The sequence below is a fragment of the Neomonachus schauinslandi genome, chromosome 14, assembly GCF_002201575.2.
Source record: "Neomonachus schauinslandi chromosome 14, ASM220157v2, whole genome shotgun sequence".
NCBI lineage: Eukaryota > Metazoa > Chordata > Mammalia > Carnivora > Phocidae > Neomonachus > Neomonachus schauinslandi.
Genome location: NC_058416.1, coordinates 87,111,603 through 87,124,000, shown reverse-complemented (window position 1 = coordinate 87,124,000; position 12,398 = coordinate 87,111,603). Strand labels below are relative to the sequence as shown.

The 12,398-nt window shown below is 57.3% G+C and overlaps 1 protein-coding gene across 8 annotated transcripts in view; it reads left to right on the top strand.

Moving 5' to 3' along the window:
* Positions 1 to 12,398, top strand: part of NCOR2 (nuclear receptor corepressor 2) — a 183,484-nt gene that overhangs the window by 51,763 nt on the left and 119,323 nt on the right. For all 8 annotated transcript variants that reach the window (XM_021698590.1, XM_021698586.1, XM_021698587.1 and 5 more), the window contains exons 5-6: positions 286 to 465; positions 4,334 to 4,447. In XM_021698590.1, coding sequence (XP_021554265.1) covers positions 286 to 465; positions 4,334 to 4,447 — 294 coding nt within the window. The remainder of the gene's footprint in view (positions 1 to 285; positions 466 to 4,333; positions 4,448 to 12,398) is intronic.

Here is a 12,398-nt window from a genome sequence, read left to right as displayed (position 1 = left end):
AAGAGGAGCACGGGGTGAGCGCGGGGGGCAGGGGGGGGGGGGGGCCGGGCGGGGGGCCCGGGGTTCCGGCCGGGGGGGGTCGCCCCCGGCAGGAGGCCCAGGGAGGGCAAAGTCAGGGACATGGGATTGGTAGGCAGCCTTGCTTCTGGGATGTGGGGACTGTCGTGATAGATGTCCCGTGTGCCGGGGCCTGAAGCCATGGCTGGAAAGTCGGGGAGCGTGGCAGGGCATGCTGGCTGGGGTGGCCCCTGCGCTGATCCCGTGCTCCTCTTCCCTCCACCGCAGGATCGCAGCCTGGCGGGCAAGCTGGAGCCCGTGTCTCCTCCCAGCCCGCCGCACGCCGACCCTGAGCTAGAGCTGGTGCCTCCGCGGCTCTCTAAGGAGGAGCTGATCCAGAACATGGACCGGGTGGACCGCGAGATCACCATGGTGGAGCAGCAGATCTCCAAGCTGAAGAAGAAGCAGGTGCGGGCGGGCGGGGGCGCCAGAGACGAGAACACGGGGAATAGCAGTGAACGTGAGACGGGCCTGCCCATGTGCCGGCTCGTGTTCCTGCCCTGACGTCCCCCGGGCCAGAGCGCTGTTCTGGGTGGTGCGCTGGCATCCACAGAGCTTTCTGCGGTCGTGGGAATGTCCCAGGTCTGCGCTGTCCCCAAAGGTAGCCGTAGCCACGCGTGACACGCGCCTGGTGCGGTGCGGGGCTGAACTTCGAGCTTAGTGTGACTTGGATTAAATGGCACCTGTGTGCTTGAATAAGCCTCAAGTGGCTGTTGTACCAGCCCCACCGGATATGGGCCGAGGCCAGGATTCACAGCTAGGCTGTCAGGGTTCTGATCTTGTTGCTACCACTCCCCAGTGATGTGGGGAAGGCAGTTCCCTCTCTGTGCTTCCCACTCCTCGTCCACCACGTGGCGGAACATACCACCTGCCTCTGGCCACGGCCCTGGAACCTGAATGGGCAGGGCCTCCCCGCTCTGCCTCAGAACAGTCCCCTCCCTCAGCCTCGGTTTCCTTTCTGTAAACGGGAATGGACGTGACAGCCCGTTGTAGGGTTGTGAGGACAGAACGGGGTCGTGTGGTAAAAACAGATCTTTATGGTAACCGTGGAGACCAAAGAAAAGTTAACATAGAGATTTGTGATATTAATTTTATAGTTTAATTTTTAAGTTCAATTGACATAAAATTAATCGATGATCTGCCTTTTCCCAGATCCTCTCAGGCTTCCCTTTGGCGTCTTCAGGTCTCTGCTCAGACACCCCCTCCACAGCGGGGCCCTCCTGGCCTTCATAGGCGCCCTCAGCCCCAGCCACCCTCTATCCTGGGGCCGGCAAATCCAGCCAAATCCGGCTTGATGCCTGTGTTTGTAAATAAAGTTTTATTGGCACACAGTCACGTTCGCACGTGTTATCTGTGGCTGCTTTCTAGGTACAGTGGCAGAGCTGAGTGGTCACATCAGGCACCGGGTGGCTGGCAGAGCCTTAAGGCATCTACTCTTGGGGCTGTCCCTGTTCCGTCCCCGCACCCCTCTGGATGGCATCACCATTTGAATGCCTTGTTACATCGGCTTCTCTCACAATGAGAGCGTAAAAACAGGGTCCTTGTCTGCCCGCTCACTGCCGTGCTCCTCGCGGTGCTGGCGCATAGTAGGTGCTCGGCTCAACAGAAACTGTTGATTGAGTCAGTGTGACGCTGTCCTGACCCTGAGGAGCATCTGGGTTGCCCCTGGGGGAAGCAGGGTCACACTTGGTCCTCTCTAGGTAAGGAAGTATGGGTTCCAGGTCGCGTCAAGGGCCACCCTGGCTACCATGGGCAGTGGGCCCAGCAGCTTTGGAAGGAGGCCCAGGTTGCTGATTGATTCTAAGAGGGCATCGGGGCTGTTGCTCACATGGAAGAGCTGGGACTCGGGGGTGGTCCAACAGCTGGGCTGGTCACTGAGGTGTAGCCGGCTGTCCCTGACCTGGGGGACAAGAGGTGGGTTTCCAAGATGGGGACTCAGGCCTCCTGAATGAGGGCCGGGCCCTGGTTGGGGTCAGGCAGCATTTCCAAGGTCAGGGAGGGAGTACTTTTGTTCCTCCAGGCCTGGCTCTGGGATAGGGCTGTAGCCACAGGTCATGTGCACACTTATGACTGTGGCTGGAAGCCAGGTGGCCCAGAGCAGCCCTTGATCGATTTTTTTTTTAATTCCACGATGGCATTTTTTTTTTTTTTTGAACTAAAATTCACAAAACATAAAATTACTCATTTTAAGGTGGACAATTTAGTGTCATTTAATACATTTGTAAGGTTGGACAGTTATCCCATGTATCTAGTTTTAGGACATTTTCATCTCCCCTGAAGGAGACTCTGTACCCATGAGCTGTCATGCCCCCTTCTCCCCTCTCCCACAGGCCACCAATCTGCGTTTCTGTCCTTATGGATTTACCTATTCTGGATATTTCATAGAAGTGGAATCCTAGAACACATCACCTTTGGTGTCTGGCTTCTTTCACTCGGTGAAAGGTTCATCCATGTTGTAGTAGGTGTCAATGCATCCTTCCTTTTGTTTTTGTTTTGTTTTGTTTTTTTAAATAATCTCTATGCCCAGCATGTGGCTCGAACTCATGCTCCACCGACCAAGCCAGCCGGGAGCCCCTTCTTTCCCTTTTAAGGCTGAATAACACCTGCTGTGTGGATGGACCACATTCTGTGTACGCTGATAGACATTTGGGTTGCTTCCAGCTTTTGACTGTCGTGAACAGAGCTGCCGCGAACGCTGCGTTCAGGTTTTTGCTTGAGTGTCTGTTTTCGGTCCCTTTGGCTCGTACCTGGGAGTGGAGCTGCCGGGTTGTCTGGTAACCCCGTGTGTGATGTTTTGAGGAGCCCCAGACTGTCCTCCAGGGCAGCCGAGCACAGGGCTCCCGGTTCCCTCCCGGCCTCACCGACGCACCTTGTTTTCCGTGCTTCTGTTTCCTTCTAGTCGTCCTGGCGGGTAGAGGTGGGATCTCACTATGGTTTTGGTTTGCCTCTGGTAGCCAGTGTCTATCAAGCTTAGTGTAGCAGCACATTTTGTCATCTTCTAGAGAGGTTCAGTGACTTGCCCAAGGCCACAGAGCTGGTGAGGGACAGAGTGAGGTTCAAATCTGGCCCTGGCAGAGTTGTGCATTGCCAGGGTCTCTGTGCGTCTCAGGTGGTATTTCTCCTTGGTGCCTCAGGGAGGGCCACCTTCAGAAATCGGAGAGAATCTCCTTCCTGGCTGTGTGCTTCTTCCACTTCTTGGCTTCGTTTTTTTTTGCACTCTTTTGGGGGCTGATTTCCATGTTTCGCCAGATGCTGGCCGCCCTTCTGGAAGCTGCCTCCAGGGGTCACTGTGGGACTGAGGCAGCTTGGCTCTACCAGCCAGGCCTGGGTGCCGGCAGAAGCCAGGACTGGATTTTCTGGCTCCTTCTGCCTTGCTCATCTTGGCCGATTGCTTTGCTCCATGGTCCATGGTTGTGGGTAGGCTGTGCATTATGAGCAGAAAATGGTGTTCTGTTCTCACTCTGGATGCCCTCTCAGATTGCACACAGCCGGGCATTGGCCTTCTGTGTGACCTTGGACCGGTGTCTTAAGCTGTCTGGTCTTGACTTTCCCTTTCTGGAAGAAAGCGGACAGCAGCATGAAGGGATGTCCTCCGGTGTTTGGCGGAGGAGGGTCCAGCACGAAGAGCACCAGGCGGATGAGGAGGAGGTGCTTGCTTGGTGCTGCGTGCATTGCCTGCCTCCACACATTTAACCCCGGACCTGCTCTCCACGGTGGAGACTTTCATTATCCCTAGTTTCCAGATGAGGAAAGTGAAGCTCAGAGAAATTTAGCCATTTCCCACTTAGAGAGCAAGGAAGTACTTGAACTAGGGTTGGGCTGCAGAGTCCACAGTCTCCTCTGATGGAGATGGTCCTGGTAACGAGGAGGAGGAAGATAGCCACTGGCTTTCAGTGAGCCCCCAGCCGCACTGTACATGCAGCAACTTATCTGGGATGCACGGTGATAAGCCCCGTTTTACAGACCAGGAAACGGCCGCACGGCTCGGCAGCTTGCTTTCGCTCACCTAGCTCGTAAGTGGCCAGAGTGGGATTCGAACCCAGGAAGGCTGGCCGCACCACCGAGAGCCTGCAGCGGGCTCTTCCCCGCCCAGCAGAGGCCCCTCCAGGGCTCGGGGTCCCCTGGTGACTCAGAGGAAATGGTTAGCAGCCTGACTTCCTGTGCGAGTCCACTGGGCCTGCTGGGCTGCGCAGGGCCGCCCCTCCACCATGGGGGTGCTGCCTCCCGTCTTCCGCCCGCCCGGGTGCTCACCGCCGCACTCTCCCCCTTCCCACAGCAACAGCTGGAGGAGGAGGCCGCCAAGCCCCCAGAGCCTGAGAAGCCTGTGTCACCGCCGCCCATCGAGTCAAAGCATCGCAGCCTGGTGCAGATCATCTACGACGAGAACCGGGTATGGCCCCCCCCCCCCCGGCCTGCGGGGCCCTCGCTCCCTGTTCCCCCCACTGGCCCTGGGCTGGCTGCCAGGTGGGATGCAGGTGTCGCCGGGAAGGCCCGGCTTTCTCCCTGGGCCTCAGCATTCCCATCTGAGAAATGGGGACCTCTTCGATCTCCCATGTGTGCACAGCCCTGGGTTTGGGAGCGGGGTGCAGGAAGGGGCAGCCCATCTTGGTGTGGCTGTGGCTGTTCTCAGGCGTGCTGATGGGTGGGGACTGTGGCTGGCCTGGGGGATGGAGGGAGCAGTGTAGGCATCAAGTTGTAGGAGAGCCTCGGGCCGGTTGATTGGGAGGTCGGGGTGGGAAGGATTGGGTGATCAGTTTGGCGCCAGAAAAATTCCTATAATGCAGAAGAGGGTATTGTTACTATTATAACTGTTATTATTAACAGTAACAGCAAACCTTAATTGAACAGCTGCTTTTCAGGTGATGGGCCAGGTTCTTTACATAGCAGTCCCGGGAGGGTAGGTGCAGTAATTGTTTCCATTTAACACAGGGAGAAACTGAGGCCCAGAGAGGTTAGGTGACTTGTCCAAAGCCACACAGCTAGAAAGTGGTGGACCTGGGACTTGAACTTGTGGGCCGTCAGGTCCTAGATCATGAGCACTGGCCTCTGCTGCCATATAGCCCTGGAAGGGGCTTTGGCATTTCTGAACACAGGGTCTCTAGCAGGCTGTGGGGGCTCTTAGAGATCTAGGAGGGCAGCTGCTGGCTGATTGGAGGGGGCTCAGTTTTGGAGGAGTGACTTACAGGACCAGAGCAGAGTGTCTCGCAGGGGCTCCAAGCCCCTGAGAGCTCAGCTTCCATGATTTATAGTGGACTCTTTGCAGATGTGCTCAGGGCCTTTGGATGTGAGTCCCCTCCCTTATTTGACAGATGAGGAAACATCTGTCCCCACAGAGGGACTGTTCTTGTCTGAGGTCACACAGTGAAGCGTGACGGATGGCGGACCTCTTCTCCTGCCTTGTCTCCTCTGGCCCCCCCGCCTGCCCGGGGGTCCTGGCCATCCTTCCCAGCAGTCTCTGCTGTAGGACCTGCCCCTGGCTGCTGGAGCAGTGCTCAGAGTCCAGCTGGGGCTGGGGGTACTGGGGCCTGGTAGCTTCTGGAGCCTGTGGCTGTAGCTCTGGACAGGGAACTACTGGCTCAGTTGGTTTGGCAATGCATCCACCTCTTGAGGTGGCATTAGATGCGGCGTGAGACTGAACCTGCTGGGGGCCTAGATTTGCGGGCCGGTCACCCTCCCATACCCTGGCCCCCACCCCAAATAACACTAACAACGATCCTGACAATACGAGAGTGACAGGTCACATATGCTTTAGCCAGATGCCCTGGGTTCACATCCCGTCTTCACCACTCCCTGGCTCTGTGACCTTGCGCCACTTACTTGAACCTCCCCGTGACTACGTGCAGAGCGATGATACGTATAGCACCTCCCTTGCGCGGTGGCGTGGGAATGAAGTGAGTTTATCGTGGAGCGCCCTCAGAACAATGCCCAGCACCGAGCAAGTGCTAGTTGGTGCCGTGACTGTTGCCAGAGCTCTTTTCTGGTTATTGCTTACGTGGTACGTGATTTCACGTAATTCTCCCCCGACTTGTATGAAACAGGCACTGTTATTCCCTTCATTTTACTCATAAAGAAACCGAGGCTCAGGGAGGGAAGATGAGCTGCCTGAGATTGCACAGCAAGTGAGCCTAGAGCTGGGAACTGGAGCTAGGGTTGAGCTGACTCCAGGAGCCTGTGGTGGAGGGGACCAGGGCAGGGCTCCCAGGTGTCACCCCAGACAGCCCCTCTGCCTACCCTCCCTGATCTTTGGGTGAGAGAGCAGGCATGCTTCCCTCCAGCAGCCATGGAAGCAGATTGGTGGCTTTTGCTCAGGATGTCACCACAGTGCCGTTGGTCCTTGTCAGGCACTCCGCCTATTGGGGGCTGGCAGACTGCAGCAGGCTGCAGCCCCCAGCCCTCCCCAGCTAGGTGGACTCGAAGGCCAGGCCTTTGGTGCCCCCTATGGGAAGCTTGCTCCTCTTCCCAGCCCTGCGACTGGCCTGCCTTTCCCTGGGGTTTGTCCGTCAGGTCTCACCAGGTTTTCCCCAAAGAGCCGTGGCTGTAGAGGGGATCGGTCTTTGGCTCCTTGGCCTCAGCACTCCCCCTCCCCCTCCCCCAAGAGCAGTGAAGATACCCCCTCCCAGTTCTTACCCAGGATGGTCTCCCTGCCAGAATTCCCGCCTCCTTCCGTCCAGATTTGCTGCAGCTTCTGTGTGAGTGGGCAGGTGGGGGGAGGAGGAGGGGGCTTGGATTCCAGGCCAGCCTACTCCCGGATGAGCTGGGTGGTTTATTTTAGTCTCAGGTCTTTGGTTGCTCTGGGTCCCGGCCATGTTCTTGAAGTCGCAGGGTTGATGTGGCTGAGATGGCTGGAAGAAGGGCTTTGTAAACTATAAAGTGCTATACCAGGAAGGGTCCAGTAAGTCAAGACTCTCGGATACAAGAGACAGAAACTCAGCTCGCACTGGTTGAGGCTGAAGAGGGGTTATTGAATCTTATAATGAGAGTTGGTGTTACTTCAGGTGTGGGTGGATCCAGGCACCCAAATGAAGATGTTTGGGAGCTCTCTTTCCACATCCCCGCTCTCTTCGTGCCAGTGTCATTCTCAGGCAGGGATCCCCAGTGCATGGAAAAGCTGCTGCCATCTCGGCCCACCCACCTCCCAGGGCAGATAGGAGACAGTCCTGGGATTGGTGCTCACTGGCTGGCTGGAGTCCTGTGCTCATTTCTCAGCCAGTCCCAGGCCTTCGGAGGGTGGGGAGGTCCGACTCCACTGATTGGTCAGGGCTGGGTCTCAGGCCCACCCTTGGAGACTGGGGTGCTGTCCTCAGACCCCCACCCTGGGCACTAGATAGAGGGAGGGGGATTCTCCCAAGAGGAGAGGGGCCTGGCCACGCACATGCAGCCTGTACCCCCAACCCCGGGCTGGTGGTCACCACGTTGGAGTCCCAGAGTGCTGGCATTGCCCTGTGTGCCCCAACTCCACAGGCTGGGGGCTTCGAGCCCATTTCCTTGGATTTCATTCCGATGGTGTCCTGATGGTATAGGAGTGGTGGGGTTAGGTTAAACTGAAGCTCTGGTCATTTCCCCGAGACCTCATAGCTAGTGAGTGGCGGGTTAGGACTCGAGAGGAGGCCTCTGCCGGGTAAGTTCAGGTTCCTCGGGGGCATGACAGTCATCCTCTTCATTCATTCATTCGTTTATTCATCCATTCAGCAGCCGTGTGACTGACCACTGTTGCAGGCAGTGGGGGACAGCAGTGACCTTGGCCCACTCGCACTGATTCTCTGTCAGGGGAGACATAATCATACCCACAAGTCACTACACGGGCTCACCGTTGATCCAAGGATTTTACCCCTCATTGTCCCTCAGTTTCCCTTTTACTCTGATTAACCCTCACTCTGCCCCAGCCTCCCTGGTATTTGTGCTTCCTACCTCAGGAGCTTTGCACTGGCTGTGTCCTCTGCCTTGAGCTCCTTTTCCCCGCTGGGCTCACTTACTTGCTCCTCTAGCTCTTTGCTCTAATGTCGCCTTTCCAGCAAGGCCTGTTTTGATCCTCCATTTAATCCTGAAAACACTTCAAGGGACGTTTCTCCTCTTCCTGGCTTTAGTTTTCTCTTTGCCCTTGTTCCCACTCCACTGGACATGATTCACGTTTTATTGTTTATTCTCTTTACTGTAAACAGAAGTTCTGTGAGAGCAGGGATCTTTGTGTCTGTTTGCCGGCTCTACCCCCAGCCCCTGGAACGGTGCCTGGCACATCGTAGGTACTCAGTAAGCATTTCTTGAATAAATGAAGCATGGCAGAGGGGAGGGGAGACTCTTTCCCCTGGAAGAGTCCTCTGGTTTTGGGGGTGCTGGGATTGGTCCCTGGCCCCGGTGGAGGTTAGCATGGAGGGCTGTCCCTCCATGGGGCTGAACCTCAGGGCCTGGAGGTTGGGTGGGCAGGAAGCCCCTCAGCTGCCTTTGGCAGAAGCAGCCAGAACTTACCTCCCCTTGGGGGATCAGTAGGGTTAAATTTTAACCCTTCCTTCCCTGCTGGTTCCTCTGAGAGGTGGATGACAAGGGTCTGTCTCTAAATGCCTTGCCGGCTGGAAAACGCAGCTTCCCGGCCAGGCAGGGCCTGTCTGGCTTTTCTGCATATTGGACTCTGGCTCATTATCCATTCGGGGCTCATGGATGAGGTGCCCAGCACGCGCAGCGGGAGCCAGCTGAGCAAGGCTTTTCCTGCCTCCCAGGAGCTGCCTATGTGGGCGGGGCGGGGCAGGTGCACACAGATGGGAGAACAGGAGGCAGGGTTCTGCAGGGCTCCTGGGGGCAGGAATTGGGGGGGGCGGTGGTGGGCCAGGATTGGGGAAAGCTTCTTGGAAGCAGTGGGTGGGCTGTCACCCCTGAGGAGGAGGATATTCTGGTGGGGAGGGGTCCCAGCGCAGGCAAGGGCTCAGAGAAGGGCAGGGTCTCATTCGATCTTCAAAGGGAGTGTGTGAGGGGCGGGAGGTGGAGGCCTCGTGGGTCTAGGAGCGTGCTTGCACTTCAGAGTGTGGCTAAAACAAACACATGCGGCACCACTGCAGGCTGACGTAGTTGGTGCTGATTCTTCAGGGATCCTGGGTAGTGGGCATTTGAGGTAGACTTCCTGGGGGAGGCAGGACTTGGGCTAGGTCTGCAAACATGGGCGCTGTTGGGACAAACCGGAAGGGTATTTCCAGTGCAGAGGACTACCAGGCGGTGAGGGGGCTGCATTTATGGGGGCAGAGCGTATCCACGCACACGCATGTGCACGTATGTCTGAGCGGGCCTGTGGGTGACTGCACGTGTGTGAATGCACGTGTGTGCGTGTCAGCCCATGTGGGGCACACCTGCGGTTCTTTGTGCAGTGCTGATGAGGGAATCAGAGAGTAAGACCCACGTCGTCTTTTGTCTTAACATTTCGAGCATATAATGAGTAAGGATTTTGTTTTGTTTTTGTTTTTTTAAAGATTATTTGAGAGAGAGTGAGGGCGCACGCACGTTGGTGGGGAGGGGCAGAGGGAGAGAGAATCTTCAGTAGACTCCACGCTCAGCACGGAGCCTGATTCGGGGCTCGATCTCATGACCCTGAGACCATGACCTGAACTGAAACCAAGAGTCGGATGCTTAACCGACTGAGCCACCCAGGCGCCCCTAGTAAGGTTTTCATATAACATGATTAGCACCTGGCTGGTTCAGTCGGCAGAGCGTTTGACTCAGGATTTTGGAGTCATGAGTTCAAGCCCCACGATGGGCATGGAGCCTACTTAAGTAAATAAATAAAAAGAAATATGGAATGTGATTAGGGCACATTAGCAGGACAAGATGACTAACACCGTCACGAATAGTACTAATAGTAGTATTAGTAGCTGAGACCATGAAGCGTTTTGTAGAGCATTTTGGGGGTGCAGGCACCCCAATGCCCAGCTTCAGACTTCCCGGCCCACCCTGAGCTGTGATTCGGAGCTTTAGGCCAGTGGCTCTGGTCCAGTCCTGCAGCCCCGGGCTCCCCTTCGGCCTCCGTGACTGGCCCTCTCAACTACTCCTGGGGTCCAGCGTTCCTCCAGATTGCATCCTCTGCACATAGCGCATGTTGGCCTGATGAATTTGTTAATGTGAATTCTGCCTTCCACATGTACCTCCCTCATCAAACACCCCGGGGAAGCTCTGGGCTGTGTCTTCAGGCCCCATGTGCAGACGAGCACGCTGAACTGGGGTCCCTGCTTCCCTGAATCACTGCGGTACTTGGCGGGTGGACACCGTGTGGAGGGGAGGGTGCCATGGCCTGGAATGGGATGCTGGGGTCTCGGGCTTTCTGGGTAGGTGGGTACATGGGTGCTGCCCCCCCCCCTTTCTGCAGACGGAGAGGTTGAGGCCTGGAGCTCAGGCCAGAGTAGGCAGCTGAGGAGCTAGAATGGGGGATCCGTGGTGGGGGGCCGGCCAGGGGGCCCGCCAGGGTGAGGGTTTGGAGCCCCTGCCCAGGAAGAGAGGGGTGTGTGTGTGTGTGTTTGGGGAGGGGATACGTATGTGTAACTGGACAGCTGTGCTCGTGTATGCAGATACATGTGAGTATCTGCTAGCTTTTGGGGGGCACGTGTGCACTTAATGCACCACACGTGTGTGTTGATGTGTGTGTGCGTGTGGACCTGTTGATGGCGACGTGTATCTGTGTGTCTCTGACTTGTGTGCGTGCATGGAGCACGTGGTAGTCCTGCATCTGTACGACCACGCACATGTGTACGTGTGTCTGAGCGGGCCTGTGGGTGACTGTGCACGTGTGTGAGTGCACGTGCGTGTGTGCCAGCATGTGGGGCACACCTGTGGTTATTTGTGCACTTACACGCCCATGCATCTGTAGGCACGCTCGTTAGCTGCGTGACACGTGCAGATGTGTATGCGGATTGGCGTGCTTGGGCACGAATGTGGTTGTTCGTGTTTATACTTCATGGATGTGCATGTGCCCACTCGGGCCCACACGTGGACCTGGGCACACCTGGTGCCTGTGTATGTGAATGCGGGGGTGTGTGTGAGTCAGCTCGTGTGGCACGCACGTGTAGATGTTTGTGCCTTCATAGATGTAGGCATGGTCACGCGGGTCCACGGGGCTTGTGTGCGCCTATGTGTGCAGGTGACCGTGGGGTTTCATGGCCCAGGCACAGCCCCCAGGCTCTCTGGCCACTGGGAGGTCTGGCCGCCTGGACCACAGGGTCCCCTGCAGGAATGCAGTCTCTTGAGTGAGACCCCAACCCTCCCCCCCAGCGCCTGGTGAGAGTCCCCGCTCCTCCCTTCCTGTTGGCATGAGCTCCTGGGGTTGCCCTCTGGGAGCTGAGCCTGGCACCCTCTGGCAGTAGCCTCCCAAAGGCCAGGCACGGTGGGGGCCCCCTGGACCCTCTGGGTTTGGCTTTGGTTCTCCAGGTGGCAAGAAGCCATCAGCTGAGGGGGCGGGAGGGAGTTTCAGGTGCAGGGCTGAATCTGTGGCCCATGCCTGTGTTCCCAGCCATGCTCCTTGGTGGGGGGGGGAGGGGGGGGAGAGGGGATGCCCTCCATTTGAAGGGGGATGTTAAGAGGGAAGTGACAACATGCCCATCACTTTGTTCCTTGCAGAACGTCCTTGTAAGAGTCCTGGGGGGTTAGTAGCCGGGTGAGTGTGGCCATCGTGCAGATGGGGAGACCGAGGCCCAGGTAGGTGGAGTGCTTGCTGAGGCTTAGCGCAGAGCTGGCTCCCAGACGTTGGTTGTCCCTGGTGGAGAGACTTGGCGAGAAAGTCCTGCCTGTGTGGGGAAGAGACCCGATAGGCAGGACGCCCCACCAGCTCCCCATGAACTGACAAGCAGATTCCTCCCACTCCGCCCCTAGAGGCTGAGCCAGAGCAGTGGGGTGGGGGTGGGGACGAGGCAGGAGCAGCCGTGTGGTGGCATGAGGAGAGGAGGTGCCCCCAGGGAGGCATGAGGAGGTGGGCCTGCCGGGTGCCGTCCTCTACCTACCGCTCGAGCTGCGTCCTTCAGGTAGGCTGCATGACCCAAACCTCAGCTTCCCTGTGTGTAAATGGGCTGATGCTAGAACCTTCTGAACAGGGTTCTTGCAGGCGTCCAAACACACGGGGCATGTGCAGGATGCAGTAGAGGGCCTGGCGCGCGGAGGGCCCCCTGGTGTGAGCCGTGGCATGGTGTTTACTGTCCACCACAGTAATAGCGATGGCCAGCCCTCGAGCAGCAGCTCCCGTGTGTCAGCTCCTGAGGCCGTGCACTGGTCACCCGTCCTCTAGAGGAGGAAGCTGAGGCTCGGGGGAGTGGAGGGACTTGCCCAAGGCCACGCAGTTAGTGAGCAGACTTGGATGGGGCCAGCCTTGCTCTGGGGCG